The sequence below is a fragment of the Haematobia irritans genome, chromosome 2 (genome assembly GCF_050003625.1).
Source record: "Haematobia irritans isolate KBUSLIRL chromosome 2, ASM5000362v1, whole genome shotgun sequence".
Taxonomy (NCBI): Eukaryota; Metazoa; Arthropoda; class Insecta; order Diptera; family Muscidae; genus Haematobia; species Haematobia irritans.
The window spans coordinates 104,439,841-104,458,522 of NC_134398.1; the positions used below are offsets into that span (position 1 = coordinate 104,439,841).

The 18,682-nt window shown below is 36.9% G+C and overlaps 2 protein-coding genes across 2 annotated transcripts; both read left to right on the forward strand.

The window, feature by feature from the left end:
* The first annotated feature begins 8,267 nt into the window (after positions 1 to 8,267).
* On the forward strand, positions 8,268 to 10,484 carry LOC142223612 (uncharacterized). Its single transcript, XM_075293483.1, has 5 exons — positions 8,268 to 8,563; positions 8,628 to 8,814; positions 8,866 to 9,537; positions 9,592 to 9,894; positions 9,958 to 10,484. Exons 1-3 carry the CDS (start codon positions 8,541 to 8,543, stop codon positions 9,133 to 9,135), a joined length of 480 nt encoding a protein of 159 aa, XP_075149598.1. The 5' UTR covers positions 8,268 to 8,540; the 3' UTR covers positions 9,136 to 9,537; positions 9,592 to 9,894; positions 9,958 to 10,484.
* A 6,253-nt stretch (positions 10,485 to 16,737) lies between these two features.
* Positions 16,738 to 17,079, forward strand: LOC142224917 (uncharacterized). The gene has a single exon (XM_075294695.1). The coding sequence runs from the start codon at positions 16,738 to 16,740 to the stop codon at positions 17,077 to 17,079; it is 342 nt and encodes a 113-aa protein (XP_075150810.1).
* The last annotated feature ends 1,603 nt before the right edge of the window (positions 17,080 to 18,682 follow it).

An 18,682-nucleotide genomic window follows, 5' to 3' on the forward strand; every position in this document is an offset into this window, starting at 1 on the left:
TGAGAATTGATTTCAAATATTAAGTTAAGCGTTATATTGACAATTCATGTTAATTCAATGAAATTTAATTCAATTCAGAACAGATTAAGTAAATTCTTAATTCTAATTAAAAAGCAAGTAAAACGTAGAAAAAGCAAATGTTGTTGAACAGAGTTCAACAACGATTATGTAAAAATTATGTTTCTAATATAAAAAACAATTAATCAAAAAATCAGATTGTCCATTCAACGAAATAGAAAAAATTAAAATTATCATTTGTAACAAAACTGAGAAAAATTTTAAAATCATAATATTATTTTATAAAATTCATAGAAATCATAACCATTAACTAGTATCTAAAGCAAAAATAAGAGATATTCTTTTATATTTTCCTAAATTAAGAAACAAAATTGAATAATAAATTTGAAATTGCAAAATCCATCCTTAGTGTTTTTAAAGCAAAAAAAATATATATTAAACATGAATGAAACAGTAGAAGAGATAACCAATAAACTGAGTAATATCTCAGTAGGTAGTTCAAGTAGTAACGCAGGGTTCAGTAGGAGCCAACGGGAGCAAATTGCAAAAATAGTCGGGAGTATGATTTCCGGACAAAGTACTGTTACGGAAAGTGACTCTGTCATAACAATAGGTCGTATTCCTGCAAAGTTGGAAGAATTAGATAAAGTGCCCGACATTGTCAAGTCTATTATAGAATTTTCAGGGAAACCAGGAGAATTCAGCATCAGAATCCTGGAAGAAATCCGTAGAAAGAGTCCTGGAGCTCTATTCATCCCTAAAAGGAACAGGCAGGTACTATGCGATCCTACATACAATTCGCACCAAAATCATTGGCGAGGCAGATACGGCTCTAGAGTCATATCGAACTCCTCTTGATTGAATTCGTAAATGCCTTGTGGTCCACTATTCGGAGAGGAGAGACATAGGTACCCTCGAATATCAAATAAATGTCCTGTGTCAGGGACATAAGAGCGTTACCGAATTTTATCAGGAAGTTTATCAAATGTTATCCCTTATCCTAGATAAGATATCATGTCTAGAATTAGAGGATAACAGTCTCAGAGCAATGACCGATACTTATCACGAAAAGGCTCTTGATACATTCATACATTCATACTTAGGAATCTAATAGGTAAAATGTGCTTCGTGTACGTTGATGATATCCTTATCTTCAGCAAAGATGAAGAATCACACATTAAGCACATCGACGAAGTATTTGGGATACTAGAATCAGCTAATATGAAGATTCAGTTTGATAAATGCTCCTTCTTTAAGAGTGAGGTGGAATTCTTAGGATTCGTGGTTTCGAAGGATGGTATTAAAACCAACCCCAAGAAAGTTGAGTCAATTCTAAACTTCCCAATACCTAAGACACTCAAGCAGTTACGTTCTTTTCTCGGATTGTCAGGCTATTACAGACGATTCGTGAGAGGTTACGCTGACATTGCTAAACCCCTAACCGGACTACTGAGAGGGGAGGAGGGAAGAATATCGAAAAATGCATTCGGTCAAATATCTGTGACTTTGGGAACTAAAGCCATAAAAGCTTTCAATGAGCTTAGAAAAGCTTTAATTTCCCATGACGTTTTGCTATCCTATCCTAATTTCGACGAGGAATTTGAGTTAACCACGGATGCCTCAAATGTGGCACTAGGCGCAGTGTGTGGCACTAGGCGCAGTTTCATCTCGATAACCTTAGGAAAGGCGGAAGAAAATTACGCCGCTAATGAAAGGGAGATGCTAGCGATTATATGGGCCCTAACATCCTTGAGAAATTAACTCTACGGTACAAAGAAAGTGATCATTTACACCGATCAAAGGTGGAAATGTATCCTTGAGGAATATAATTACGAACTCAGATACAAATCCGGAAAGCAAAATGTAGTGGCGGACGCATTATCAAAAATGACATCGGTTACCCACGTTAATTCATTAACGCTTACGCAGCACAGCGGAGAGAGTTCACTCGAGAGCCTCATACCGAGCGTAGAGTGTCCTATAAATGTTTTCAGAAATCAAATTTTTCTAGACATAGGTGAAACATCGACATATCAATTTAAAATTATTTTCCCCGGTTTCCACCGTCATATTATAGCAGAACCACGTTATGATGAGAGGAAACTCCTTGAATTACTTAAGAGGTACCTGAATCCATCAGTCGTGAATGGAATCAAAACTCCCGTAACCATCATGGGAAGGATTCAAGAAATTTATCCTCATTACTTCCTCCAGTACAAATGTCGGTTCACACAGAAAGTCGTTGAGGATATCTTATCCGAAAGCGATCAAGAAAATATAATTATTGACACTCATAATAGGGCACACCGCAATGACAAAGAAAATAAAATCCAAATACTAGAGAAATACTACTTTCCAGGTATGATCAATAAGATTAAGCGGATCACTAAATTATGCTCTACATGTAAAAAGATCAAATACGAAAGGCATCCCAACAAGCCTCGATTGGGCGTTACCCCAATCCCCAAGTACCCAGGTCAGATTATCCACATTGATATTTTCTCCACTGATAAGAAACTCATTCTTACATCGGTGGATACGTTTTCAAAATACGCCATGGTGAAAATATTAGACGGAAGGTCAACTGAATCAATTAGAAAACCTCTTAGGGAATTATTGTTCGCATACGGAGTACCGAAACTAGTAGTGATGGACAACGAACCTTCACTGAATTCAAAATCATTATTATTTATGATGAAGGATCAGATGGGTATAGAAGTCTTCACGACACATTCGTACAAGAGTGAAGTAAATGGGCAAGTGGAGCGGTTTCACTATACTCTCGCCGAAATTATGCGATGCTTGAAAGACGATGGGACATCTAGGAATTTTGAGGAGCTGTTGAAAAGATCGGTAAATGAATACAATCATACCGTTCACTCCACCGTGGACAGAAAACCAATTAATTTGTATTTCGGACGAACAGTCGACTTTTCACCACAGGACATTGAGACGGTTAGGAAAAATAATATTGAAAGGCTGGAACAGAAGCAAGCAAAAGATCTGGAATACCATAACAAAAAAAAAAAGCAACCAACGAAAGCTTATACCCCTGGACAATTAATTTATGTAAGGAAAAATAAAAGATTAGGGACTAAGCTAAGCAGTCGTTTCGAGGAAGAGATAGTAAAGGAAGATCGCACTACTACAGTCCTGACTGAGACAGGCAGGGTAATCCATAAGAGTCATATTAAAAACTAAAACCATTAATCATATTTCAGACTACTTATTGGACAGGTTCTGGCAGAGTTTAGCATCCTTGACTATTCGAACGCTAGGCTATTGACCATTCAGAATGGAGTAGCTCGCAAGCAAAGCGGTACCTTCAAAATTATACACTCGATAGACGTTACCCAGTACAGAAACATAACACGAAATTTGGAACACCTTCTTGATAATAACGTTACCAATAATCATCCACTCCGTCCGTTTATATAACAGCAAATAAATGACATAAACAGCATGTTAAATCGACTAAATCCACATAGAACACAAAGATCAATAGACTTTATTGGCAGTGCTTGGAAATGGATCGCAGGCACTCCTGACAGCCACGACTTTGAAATTCTGAAGCAAAAACTCGACGATGTTTTAGAGAACAACAACTGGCAACTTATAATAAATAGACTGATCTCGGACACAATAACTGAAGTCACAAATGTTTCCAACCAGATAATGAAATTGGAAAAGGAAGGATGGAATGATGGAATTGCTAGTAAATTAGAAAGAAATTTAATATTTATAGAAAAAGAAGAAGAACATAGAATTTGCAATTCAATGGGCAAAAGGCGACATAGTAAACTCATTTATCCTGTCAAAAGCGGAAATAGACGAAATTAAAAATGTACTTGTAAAATATGATATTCCTGTTTATAATATAGAAGAGCTTTTATCATTTGCATCTGTAAAAATTGTGACTAATAAAAAAGAGATTTTGTACATTCTAAGCATCCCAATAACATTAAAAGACATATGTAAAATATTTTTAATAAAAGCAATAAAACATGGTAATACAATAGATAAATGCGAACATGAGAAAATTCTTGAATGTAATAGCCAAATATTTGGAGTAAAAGACCAATGTAAACAATATCATGATTTAACAATTTGTAATCAAAATAACCTTGTAGAATTAAAGGATAATTATTGTATAAATAACTGCATTATTTAAGAATAGAGTAGGGAATTGCACAAAAATCAATAACCAACACATTCCAACCATCGAGGAAATTGGGTCGGATACAATATTTTTAAATCAATATGAAGGCGTGATCATGGCAGATGAAGAAAAAAATAGCATTTAATGGGACATTTATAATAAAACACCACAATAAAACCATAGGGATAGAAAGAAAACAATATTTTTCTAAAGAAATAACCGGCAACAAACCCCACCCAGCGATTCTACAGCAAGAAGGGCTTGAAAGACAAATGGAAGAAGTGATATCTGTAGAACTACTTAAAGAGCTCCATGTAAAGAATACGAATTGGCTGAGCTCTTTGGAAAACAAAAGTTATACTACGTTCGGCGCAAGTATTGTCACTGTGCTCGGAGTTATAATCGTAACAAGTGTTCTATGGAAGAAAATCCAAAACCTGGCAAAGCAGGAGACACAGAATGAAAGTACTAAAAGACAAACTGAAGCTGAAGCTGTAGAGATGAAATCAACCCCATCGAAGACATCAAGCATTTACAATATCCAATCATTCTAAACAATCGGGACGATTGTATTTAAGAGGGGAGGAGTTAACACCAGCCACATTCACACCATTCCACTATGGGGCCAATTATCGGATCCTGCGGCAAAAAGTAAATTTTTTCATAGTGGAATTTGAAAAAATTGATAACGGAAATTTGTTGCAGACATCCCAGAAGGCCACAATACAAAATATGAGAAACATATGGCAACTCGTTCTTTATAAAACATCTTGGCAAAATTGTTTTTTTCTTCTGTTTGCTTTCTGAGAGGTTAGCTGAAAAAACACGTTGCAGAAAATTTGTTACAAAACAAAAAATATTAATCGAATGCACATTGTAAAAAATGGAAAGTATTACTAAAACGTGTTAAAATTTCGTGTGTGTTTCTTGTAAAAAAAATTGTTGTGTTAAACTGAGAAGTTTTTGTGTTGTAATTTTCAAGTAATATTTGTGTTCTATGGAATAGTACTTCCTGTATTCACGTGTATTCACTGACATATTGGTATGGGAAGAAAGGTTATTGTGTGTACTTTCATGTGGTTAAGATTTTAATTACGGCAGCATACGGCTTATAATGAAAAAAATTAATTTCAGATTGTTTAAAAATAAAAAATTTGGAAATCGTAAAATTTTGGCTTGAAAACGGTCGGAATCCTTCTAGTGTCGTTAACTGGATATGTTCCAAATTCTCGAGGAGTGCAGAACAATCTTGCATGGTATCAATAATTAAGAAAATTCATAATACTTGTGCCCGAGCCAAACAAAAATTTAAAAAACACTCGAATAATGGAAAAAAATGAAACGAAAGGAGTCTTTGTGGTTGTCGAAGGTTATAGAATTAATTATAGTTGAGGATGATTTTTGTCGCTATTGGTTGTCCCCACGTTGAATATAGCAAAGGCAATGATAGTCTAAAACGTAAACTTAAATCTAAAGTACCATCATCGCCATAATACCAAATTATTACTTCATGCTGCAACTAAAGGGTGATTCTTTTGAGGTTAGGATTTTCATGCATTAGTATTGGACAGATCACGTGGGATTTCAGACATGGTGTCAAAGAGAAAGATGCTCAGTATGCTTTGACATTTCATCATGAATAGACTTACTAACGAGCCACAACGTCGAATTTTCAGTGAATGGGCCCTAGAAAAGTTGGCAGAAAATCCGCATTTTTATCGACAAATTTTGTTCAGCGATGAGGCTCATTTCTGGTTGAATGGCTACGTAAATAAGCAAAATTGCCGCATTTGGAGTGAAGAGCAACCAGAAGCCGTTCAAGAACTGCCCATGCATCCCGAAAAATGCACTGTTTGGTGTGGTTTGTACGCTGGTGGAATCATTGGACCGTATTTTTTCAAAGATGCTGTTGGACGCAACGTTACGGTGAATGGCGATCGCTATCGTTCGATGCTAACAAACTTTTTGTTACCAAAAATGGAAGAACTGAACTTGGTTGACATGTGGTTTCAACAAGATGGCGCTACATGCCACACAGCTCGCGATTCTATGGCCATTTTGAGGGAAAACTTCGGAGAACAATTCATCTCAAGAAATGGACCGGTAAGTTGGCCACCAAGATCATGCGATTTGACGCCTTTAGACTATTTTTTGTGGGGCTACGTCAAGTCTAAAGTCTACAGAAATAAGCCAGCAACTATTCCAGCTTTGGAAGACAACATTTCCGAAGAAATTCGGGCTATTCCGGCCGAAATGCTCGGAAAAGTTGCCCAAAATTGGACTTTCCGAATGGACCACCTAAGACGCAGCCGCGGTCAACATTTAAATGAAATTATCTTCAAAAAGTAAATGTCATGGACCAATCTAACGTTTCAAATAAAGAACCGATGAGATTTTGCAAATTTTATGCGTTTTTTTTTTTTTTTTAAGTTATCAAGCTCTTAACAAATCACCCTTTATATCAGCACATGCTTCAAAAGATAATGATCTGAATTATGTTTTAAGAGAAGTTACAACAACCCCAAGACCCAGTAAAATAGGGAAATTAATTACTTCTGATAATAAATTGCCCGTTCCACTATCTACTGAAGAAGCTTTCGCATTCTTCATAGAAAATAACTTCACTAGAAAACAGTATAATAGTATCAGAGAAATGTGCAAATCTCGAAATTGTGCTATATACCCCTGTTATAAAAAACTACAAGAATATAAAATTCAATGTCGACCCCAGGGACTTGTTGCTACAGCATCATCTGCCCAGCTTCCAGTACAAACTTTGCTTGATTTGCTAGCGAAGCGAATTTTACTATTTCAAGAAAATGTATTGGAACAAATGGTGGAAATTAATAGAGTTACTCTTGTTCTGAGCTACGGTTTTGATGGATCTACAGGACATAGTCTATATAAATAAAATTTGAGCTGCAACGCTACAGAAACTTTTGATACATCTCTTTTTGTCACATCCGTTATACCTCTTAAATTGTATGATCCGCAAAATAAAATCATTTGGTTTAATCGAGCTTCCCAATCTTGCCGTTTTTGTCGACCCCTAAAAATTGAATTCGCGAAGGAAACACAAGAGCATATTTTAAAAGAAAACAAAGACTTGGCAGATCAGATATCACATTTAAGAAACTATTGTTACAACATGCCTAGTGGAAGAAAAATTTCTGTCAGTTACAAGATGCATATGACCCTCATCGATGGAAAAGTATTAAATGTGCTAACTGGGACCAAGTCTTCACAAACATGTCCCGTATGTGGCTGCAATCCTCGGCAGTTTCTGTCAAATAAAGATTTAAACTCATCGCTATTTAATCCAAAGCAAAGTAGTTTAAATTACGGAATTAGTCCTTTGCATGCTTGGATTCGATGTTTTGAATTTATTGTTCATCTTTCTTATAAACTTCCGATCAAAAAATGGCAAATTAGGAAATCTGACGAAAAATGTTTAGTGCAACAGAGAAAACGGCAAATTCAAGAATTATTTTTGCAGAAACTGGGTCTGCACGTTGATAAACCAAAATGCAATGGAAGCGGATCAACTAACGATGGAAACACAGCACGAAAAGCTTTCTCAAACGAAGATATGTTTGCCTCTATCACGGACGTCGATGCAGATTTTGTTAAACACATGATACTTATAACAATATCTAGTGAATTTGAAATGGATAGTGAGAAATTGAAAATCTACTGTTTAAAAACTGCAGAAATATACTTTCGCTACTATGATTGGTATCCCATGTCAACAACTTTGCACAAAATTTTGGCGCATTCTTCACAAATAGCAGGTGCATCATGTGTACCCATTGGCTGTTTGGGAGAAAATGCATCCGAAGCTAGAAATAAATATTATAAAATAGATCGACTTAATCATGCCAGGAAGGACTTGAGAATACACAATATAACAGACGTTTTCAATAGAGCGATCGATTCCTCCGACCCTTTGTTATCAAGCATTTGTGCCACTCAGCGCAATTATTTTAAAAAATCTTTAAATTTACCTCGAGAGGTGGTTGCACTTTTAAAACTTCCTGAAATTCCGCATAACCAATTGCAAAGTACATCAAATGGTGATATATATTCCGAATATACAGATTCAGAAGACAATTTAACGTTTGAAGAACAGTTTTATTAATTTACAGCCTGTTCATAGAATTTATTTTTTGTGTGTTTCGTTCGACTTGAGGCAAGCGAATTTACAATTTGATTCAGGCAACCCTTTTCGTTTGCGTACAAAACAAAGCTTTTCAAAATCGCTGCAGCTTTGGTTCAGGTAAATCACAGACAATCGAAACAAACTGTCAAATAAGACAAATGAAAAAAATTGATCGTCTGCGTTGCGGGAATTTTGTTATTCGAAATGGATACAACAAATAAAAAGTGGTAAGTCGTTCAATTAAAAAATATGGATAAAAGAATTATTTATTAAATAAATTTATCACTGCAGTATAAAGAAAACAAATCCAAATCAGTTCCGCTTGTTGGTTGACGCCATGGAAGAACATCCAGAACTGGCAACTTCAAGCCCTGTTTTTGGAAAATCTAAGGCAGAGATTGATGCCAAGTGGGACAAAGTTGCTTTAAAAAGCAATGCAGCAGGACCACCTTTGCGCAATGGACCAGAATGGAAAAAGGTATGTATTTTATTTATTACATGGTCACACAACTTACTAACACCAATGCAGATTTGGGCTGACATAAAATGCCGCACAAAGGCAAAGATTGCCGAAAATACCAAGCAGCTAAAGGGAACGGGTGGAGGGCCACCTTGTTCAACGCCATTGACAGAGTTAGAGCAAGATATCGACAGAATATGTCATCTGTCAGCAGCTGCTGCCCCTCGTGGTAAAATATTTGGAACGTTTGACAACGCAGATGATATTCAATATTTGGAAGAATCACCACCTAGCCGAAAAAATAAACATTTTACTTCAACGCCTTCTGCATCTTTCTAGAAAATAGTTTAGCAATATCACCAACAATATTGGATTCTCCTCCTATGGAATCGAAAATGAGTACAGCTAACGCAAGCTATGTGCCCAAGTTTAATATCAAATCGAAAACAACAAAACCAAAAATTAAAGATGCTACAAACAATGCAACAAAACAAATTGAACTTCTACATAAACAGGTAGAACAAAATGCAGAAATGCTGAATGAAATGAAAGAGCAAAGAATTGCTGTTGAATCTATGGCCAACGAAATGCGAGATCAAAGAATTTCTTTTGAATCCATGGCCAACGAAATGAAAGAGCAAAGAATTGCAGTTGAATGTATGGCAGATTCCCTCCAAGGCATCGAAAATGCTATTCAGCAAATGGCCACAATAATTAAGCAGGAGTGAGCAAATGTTAAAAGTGAGTAAATTGATTTTGGAATTAGGATTTTAATAGACTGGTGTTTCCTTACAGGTTGACTTTGAAAGTTTATGTTTTGTTTTCTTTATACGAATATGGAGTTTTGTTTCACATTTTTCTTTATATGAATTATTTTGATGAATTATGGTATTTTGTTTCACGTTTATGTTTCAAAATATGATTACATATTTGGCAGGGCACACTATTAGTATGCCTTACATATTTGGTTGGATAACAATTTGTAAACCAATGTTTTCATAAACACACGCACTTTTATTTTTTTTATCCGTTCATTTTTCAAAAGAATTTTACTTAAAAGGAAAGAGGAAACAGCAAAATAAAGCAAGTGAAATACATGTAAGTATAATCTGTCGAAATTTTCAAATTTCATATTTTATTATATTTTATTATATTTTTAAGGTACCATTCAACCCATAGTGATCGCTATTGCTCGAAAACAGCTAACGAAACATTATCAGTTCTATGAAATTTATTGGAGTAGAACAACATTGTTTCCAGTGGATTTATGCCATTGTACTGCAGCGTAGGGTATGCATATGTATTGCAGCATTTATAATACCAAATGATTTAATGGACACTGTGAGAAAATGGGCGAATCGTCGCAAGTGTTTCCTTCAAGGAATTTTATTTGGAAATCCTTTACAGATAAGAAGGAAACTCATTAAGTACGGGGAAATTATTATTATTATTTCATGAACAATACAATTATATTTTATATACATATACAAATCAATAATTTCTAAATGTGAATTAAAAAAATTCAAACAATATATATTCAGCATATATATTATAATTTCCATTTCAATTAGTTTTTGAGGCTATTTGCACTACTCTGTAAATGTATTATCTTTATAAAAAATATAGTGTTAAAACTTATTTTCTGTAAAATTCAATAAAACCCACTTAATTCATTCATTTTACCGAGATTTTAAGTTTTGCGTTTTTATTTTCATTTTTCCCATAAATATAAAGGTCTTCATAAACGTTGTAACCAAATATTTGAATTCCAAATTCAAACTTGACTTCTAGCATAAACTATTCTATGTTTCAAGTAAAAAGTGTCTTTAAAATAAAACCATGAAAGATGTCTCCTATTTTGAAATGATTTCTATCTTTATTGTTGTTTTACAAAAAAATTAAGAATATTTCCTATAATATTCAGAATCTTGACGAGAAGTTTACTCAATTCAAAAAATGTTTCGTTATCTAAGGGTATCAATTTTAAGGTCGAATCGCTTAACCCTATCGACAAAACAAATTCAATGAAAAGTTGATCAATTTTTGTTCAATAAAGTGTAAAAGCAAAGGCTGTATTAATAAAACCAAAATTTAAAGGGATTTATTTTATTTTTTTTTTTAATTTATTCGAAGTACATAGATTTTTTATGCGTAAATTTTTCTGATTTCTTTACATTATCATATTTCTCACAATTTCATCTCTTGTATTTGCACCTGAATTGTCTATGCTGCGGGAATCATCTTCTTCAAAAGTATCATCACAATCCAGTTCTTGTACAATATCATATGGCGGACAGTCGTTTTTGTAAAATATACATATGTTGTGTAATGCACAACATACATTCACAATTTGTGTAACTTTTTGGGAGCTGTAATGCAGCCCTCTAGATCCTATAATGCACCTGAAACGATTTTTTAGCACACCAAAACATCGTTCAATTATATTCCTTATTTTGCAATGTTTTTCGTTGAATTTTTTCTCCCTGCCGTTTGAAGGGTTTCTATACGGTGTCATCATATACGGCTGAAGCTTATATCCCGAATCGCCTATTAAAGTGAGAATACAAATCTCTTAAAAAAGAAAATTGCATTAAGGCCCCGTAAATTACCTAGAAGCCAAGTATTTCTCTTTCCTTTTAGATAATTTGTTCCAAAAAAATCATGAGCACAGCTTTGATCCCAAACGAATGCATCGTGGTTTGCCCCAGGATGTCTGGCGTCAACATAATTAATAATCATTCTGTGGTCACATATCTGTAAATTGGATGCATTAATAACAAGTGAGAAATTCCACGCACAAAAAACTTACTGCCATAACGTTGATGCTATAAAATCCTTTTCGATTGTAATAGAGATGATGAAGATTCTTCCCTGGTGACTTAATTTTTACATGAGTACCATCGACGCAGCCCACTACGCCAGGAATACCAGCTTGGGTAAAAAACGCCTCTTTGGTTTTGTTTTCTTCGTCTGCGGTCTTTTCCAAAGTTATCCATTTGGGGCAAATATATTTTTCTGCTATGCCCAAGCATTCAGTTATCACTTCTGACACTTTAGCTTTGCTTAGGTATGAAATGGATTCATTGCCAATGCAAAATTGGTATCCTCCTGTTCCCAAAAACTTCAAAAATGTTGACAATTTAACTATTTCGGAGGCGCTGTTTCTTGTCTTATTTTGTTTCATTTTTGGTCCCATTTCCCTTAAAAGCATTTGGAATACCTCTTTGTTCACCCGAAAATTGGCCACAAATCTACAACAAACGGGTTAATAAGTGCAATTCCAATAATTTGTTTCATACATACGTGTCTTCGGGCATATCCAAAACATTGGAAGAATCTCGCAATGTCTTCCGGATAAGTCGCATTTCTGCCCTTTGAGTTTCGCTTTTTTCATCAAAGCCAAGGGCAATTGTTGCTATCATTATTTAACTTTAACTTTTAAATCGAAATAAGTAGCGGCGCTCGTCCTTTTGTTTACTTTTTTGTGTTTGGTATTTAAGCATCTGATTAACAAGATTGCCATCGTTTCCTCAAAATTTGAACATTTACAAAGGGAAAAGCTTAACAAATTCTTAAAATAAATATATTGGCAATAATGTGATTTGACAGTAGGGCGATCGATTTTTTAAGCTTTTTAGCCAATCGAAATGCCAGTATGAACCAATTTTTTTTCTTAATCGTTCGGCTAGTATTCGTACGTTGGTATACACGATTGATTTTGATGAACAGGCCATTAATTATGTGATGAAAGAGACCGACGATATGTAGGTGAAAATTTCTATAGACTACATAACATATGTACCACATTTCATATAAGTTTCTAAAGTATAATAATATTAAATCTTTCGTTATTATTTATATTTATTTTTTAATGCTCAGAACACGCGCAGATACCCGATACCCAACATCAGCAGAATATAGTATAATGTGCAACTATAAAGATTAGGGTAACTGTAAGAACCTTGCTTATTCTGTTATCAATTCCTTGTCAATAAAGAACGCTGGCCACAAACCTTCATGTTTGTGCCAGTAAAAAAATATTTCTTTTAAGTTTTATATATACACCCTCACAAAAAATCTCTTCTGTAACATATACTCCCAAACATATTTTACTTCAAGCATATACATTTTTGGGTATTGCCCAAACATTTATATGTTTGATCTCTACCAATATATCATATGTTTGAAAGCATATTGGTCTAAACAATATATGTTTGGGTAGTCTAAGTTCCAAACATTTTGTATTTTTGCATCCAAATTCAATAATGTTGTCTTCCAAAAAACAATATGTTATTATGTGACCATATAATATGTTTGGAAGCATTTTGCACCCAAAAATATTATATGCTTAAAAAAAATTCTCCCAAACAATATTGTGCGATTCGTTCGCTTACGCCGAAATTTACTGGCAATTTCCAGAGGACAGATGGGAACTGGACGGAATCCTCTGAGGAGACGGTAGACCTCCTATTGGGAACACACTTTCCCGAATGTGAGTTTGACTGGACACCGGCCCTATGTGGTTTCACATAGGGCCCCATGTAGGGGCAATTGAAGAAATCTCTAGAATTGTCACTAGAGATAGCATCCAATGGGCGCTGAATAGTTTTGGTCCCTACAAACCTCCAGGGATGGACCGAATCTACTAATGTATGTTACAGAAATCCTTCGACCTCCTATGTGACTCGTATTTTGAATTATTATCGGCTTCCTTGAGGTATGGGTATATCCCCAAGGCTTGGCAAAGAGTTAAGGTGATCTTCATTCTGAAGGCAGGCTAAAGACATGGAAAGGATTTTGGATAACCACATTAGGAATCAACTGAACGGAAAACTGTCGAACTGTCAACATGCGTACTTAAAGGGCAGATCTGTGGATTCGGCGCTACACTCTGTAGTGCATCATATCGAAAAATCTATGACAAACAAGGAGCACACTCTGGCTGCTTTTCTTGATATTGAAGGGGCCTTCAACAATACAAGAATTGAGAAGGTATTACATGCACTAGAGAGTGTGAGTGATTTTAAATATTATCGACTGGATTGAGGGGATGCTGCTTCATAGAAATATGAAATCGGCAAACTCTACAAGGAATGCGACTACGACAAGTGGACTACCCCAGGGGGTGTGATATCACCGTTATTATGGTTACTCATAGTAGATGAGATTCTTACTTTTCTTCACGCCAAAGAGATAAAGGTAGTGGCATATGCGAACGATATTGCTGTGATGGTGTCAGGGAAATTTCTGGACACTATCTCAGATATAATGAGTGAGGCCTTGCAGGTTCTATCCGACTGGGCAGGAGGCTGCGGCTTGGGCGTTAATCCAAAGAAGTCGAAGCTAGTGCTCTTCACTAGAGCAAGGAAAAACACCGGGTATAAGTACCCCCAACTTCAAGGGACGAGATTGAGTCACTCCAGATCAGCCAAATACTTGGGAGTTATCTTGGACTCTAGTCTGAACTGGCATATGCGGCACACTATTCGTGCCAAAGGCTGGTCGGGGAACGGTGGGGGATGAAGCCGTCCTTATTCCACTGGCTTTTTACAGCGGTTATAAGACCCGTAACCACCTATGGCTCCCATGTCTGGTGGACCATTACTAGACATCGAAGCCACATACAGAAACTCAGCAGGATAAACAGAACGGCTCTCATTTAATGACTGGTGCGATGAGGACAACGCCCACTGCGGCTCTAGAGGCTTTGTTGGGAATTTGCCCGCTTGATCTACACATCAGGAAGACAGCCGGGTTGATACTCATGAGACTGAAGAGCATGGACTTACTCGGAAACACGACCTGCAGGCACATGGAACTTCTCGCTTCAGTTGGGCAGCGCTTAAGGACGGAGTATATGGCGACCCAGCATGCATATGAGGGCAAGCTAAGATTGTTTTTTCCAAGTATAGATGACTGGGAGGAAAAGGCATACTCTTTGGAGATCTGAATATTTATACGGACGAAACGAGCCTGCACAAAATAAATGTAAGCTTGGCGCGAAGCTTCAAAAAAAGTTTAAAATATTTTAACTTTTTGGTCTTTGGTAGGCTGTTTTGTTTTTGACGTTAAAAACATTTGTTGCTTCCAGGTTTGTAATTGAAAATATAAACTTGTTTATGTTTGTGAAGCGTGCATTGCGTTTTTCTATGTGTGTTGGAAAAAAATAAAGCCGCCTTAAAACAAAGAAAAAAGCTAAAGCATACGCCTGCTTTTTTTCATTGTGTTTCGGCCTTAAGAGTAATAGGAACTCAGGATTCACGGGACACAATACACTTGAGAAGCATATGGTAATGATTGGCTTAATGGCCGATGATATTTGTAGATGGTGGCTTGACTCGGAGGCTACAGAAGACTCTTACCACTTTCTGTGCCACTGTTCGGCATTATCTTTTAGAAGAAACAAGATACGGGGTTCTTTTTTATTTCAGGATATTACTGAGGTACGGGACTGCAATTCAAAGGATATACTCGCATTTATCAAGGCTTCAGGATGGAAAACCTAGAGAGCCGTAAAGGAAATGTGACCGACCAGGGCAGAGGAAGACAAATGTCGAAGAGGAAAGAAACAACCATGAGGAATCACAATGGACCAGCATGCTCTAAGTGGACACCATTTTCCGTACTACGGATTTGGTGTCATTCTCTATAACCTAACCTGACCATATTCCCTGCCAACATTTTAAAGTTCGATTTTATCCCTATCACTACCATACTCTTTAGCGACAATGGCGAAAGTTTGTCAAGGCCTATCAGGATGTGAGTCGCGTTCGTATTCTTTGATGGGTCAATTATTGTTAAGTAGAATTAAAGCAAAGAAAAAAGCTAAAGCATACGCCTGTTTTTTTCATTGTGTTTCGGTCTTACGAGTAATAGGAACTCAGGATTCACGGGACACAATACACTTGGGAAGCATATGGTAATGATTGGCTTAATGGCCGATGATATTTGTAGATGGTGGCTTGACTCGGAGGCTACAGAAGACTCTTACCACTTTCTGTGCCACTGTCCGGCATTATCTTTTAGAAGAAACAAGACACTGGACTCTTTTTTATTTCAGGATATTACTGAGGTACGGGACTGCAATTTAAAGGATTTACTCGCATTTATCAAGGCTTCAGAATGGAAAACCTAGAGAGCCGTAAAGGAGATGTGACCGACCAGGGCAGATGAAGACAGATGTCGAAGAGGAAAGAAACAACCATGAGGAATCACAATGGACCAGCATGGTCTAAGTGGACACCATTTTCCGTACTACGGATTTGGTGTCATTCTCTATAACCTAACCTAACCATACTCCCTGCCAACATTTTAAAGTTCGATTTTATCTCTATCACTACCATACTAAAGAGTATGGTATGGCGAAAGTTTGTCAAGGCCTATCAGGATGTGAGTCACGTTCGTATACCTTGATGGGTCAATTATTGTAAAATAGAATTACAGGTTTTTTCCGACGCCTCGGAAAAAGCATTCGTGGGGGTAGTATTTGTTCGTGTAGTTAGACGCAGATTAGGTTAGGTTTGGAGCTTTGTGGGTCAGTCTTGGCCTCAGAACATATAGCCCGGGAGCTAGATATTGAGTGTTTATTGTTAGACAGATTCTACGATCGTACGCTCATGGCTTCGAAAAACGGATCGCGTAAGTAGGATTCAGGAGAATACTGGGGACAGATTTGGTACCATGTTCGCTCTGAGGACAACCCGGCTGGCATGGGAAGTCGCGGAGTTTGTCCTGCAGAGTTGGTGGTTTCGGCGCTGTGGTGGCATGGACCAGAGTGGCTCCGCTCAGATAGTTCTCGGTGGGATATTGGTGATTTGACCCCTCTTGCCAATGATGTTAAGTTACGGACGGTCAAGACTCACGCATCGTTTATTACAGACGACTAAAGTCGCACATTTTGCATATTTTAAAAAAGTCGCATGACGTCAGAAAAGTTGCAAAATGAGACTAAAGTCGCACAATGGTAACACTGAGCGACAACCCATTATTCTGCCGTATAATAGTAGATTCGCCACGTTGCTGGAGAGATATGTTCACGACATATCTATTCACGGAGGGAACCATTTTGTGCTACGTCTTATGCGTATTGAGTATTGGATTCCTCCTTTGACATATTTGATTAGGTCGACTATCGACCGGTGTAAGCGATGTCTATTGGACGCAGATCATGGCGGCTCTCCACGGGAGAGAATGGTGCTCACTAGACCGTTTACTACGACTGGCGTTGATTTTGCGGGGCCTTTCGATATTAAGTCATTTATAGGGCGTGCATGTAAAGGTTAGGTTAAAGTGGCGGCCCGATTAAGATTCAGGCCCATTTAGACTATTCAGTCCATTGTGATACCACATTAACTAAAAGTACCTATTACATATGGGCACTTCTAGTTTTAACCGCTGAACCTTCTCGATTATTTTTTTCTGTTGAACCAACCAGATTATTCCAAAAACATTAGCAAACTGCTTAAGTTAACGTTTTCCAGATCCGCCAGTAATCTAAAGCTATATGCCCCTAAAATTTGCTTACGCCTTACACAAAATGCAGGACACTCACACAAGAGGTGTTTAAGTGATTCCTTTTCCTCCGCAACATGACAGCTCATACAATAGTCATTATACTTCGCGCCAATTGTTGTTGCAAAATCGCCTGTCAGGCAGCGACCCGTTATAGCAGATATCAGGAGTGATATCTGACGTCTCGAGAACTCAGGCATATCTAGTGTGCGGTTTAAGTTTAAATGGGGCCATATTTGCTTGGTGTCGTTACAACCCTTTCAATTCTCCCATCGAACATTTGCCATCATAACAGCCTTCTCACGCAGTATGAGCTTGCAGGTAGCCAGGGGCATACCAACAGATTCTAGTTCCCCTGGAATATGTAAGGTAGTCCCTAGTCGTGCTAACTCATCCGCTTCGCAGTTTCCATATTAGGTGAATATTGTACTGCTCAGCCATCTCATTGAGAGATTTGCGGCAGTCGATGGCCGTTTTCGAGTTAAGGAACACAGAGTCCAAGGATTTTATTGCAGGTTGACTGTCTGAGTATATATTAATGCCAACATTGTTTGGAACATTACTTCTCAGCCAATTCGCCACCTCTCTTATTGCTAATAATCTTTTCGCTTTTCGAAGTTCCAGATCTTTAGAATATACTCCGAAACCCACTTGTCCATCCATCAGTGTAGAAATCTATATATCGTTTATTCCCCGGGGCCTGTGTGCACCACGCCTCGGCGACCGGACATATCACCCATATGTCCATATCGCCCCAAATGATATTTCGCCGTTATGCCTCCATTGGGGCGGTCACATCGCCCAATTTTAGTTTGGGCTTTATGTCCTCCCTCATCGCGGTCATATGTCCCAAAAATAGGCGGTCACAACGCCCAATATTTTATGGGGAAAATGAATGTCGGAATACAAATCCTAAATGAAGTAGTTTTGATCCCCAATTTTGGTTAACTAAATACGTACGGTATTTAATTCAAAATGCCGTAACTGGAAATATAGTGCAGATCTCTAGTCTATAAGAAAATGATAAAACAATTAAGGAGAAAATGGTGCCAAGCGCTCCACAAAGCCCCCAAGAACTCATAGTACTATTTGCCAAATCGGAACATATGACTGAATTCTGAATGTGCGAAAGTATGCCGAAAAAGATATTTTAGCAAACCACTATTATGGAAGCATAGTCTCTATGTGTTCCACCCCAGTAACTGAAATAATAAATAATATGGATAATGGAGATGCCATTATTTTATTGATGTCCCTTTTTCGGTCGTTCCATTTTATCTTATGGGTACAAGAAATTATTAATATTTACGAAGGTTACGACGACATGTCAGTATAACTGTATTAATTTTTTTTAAACAAGCTAATAAACCGAAAG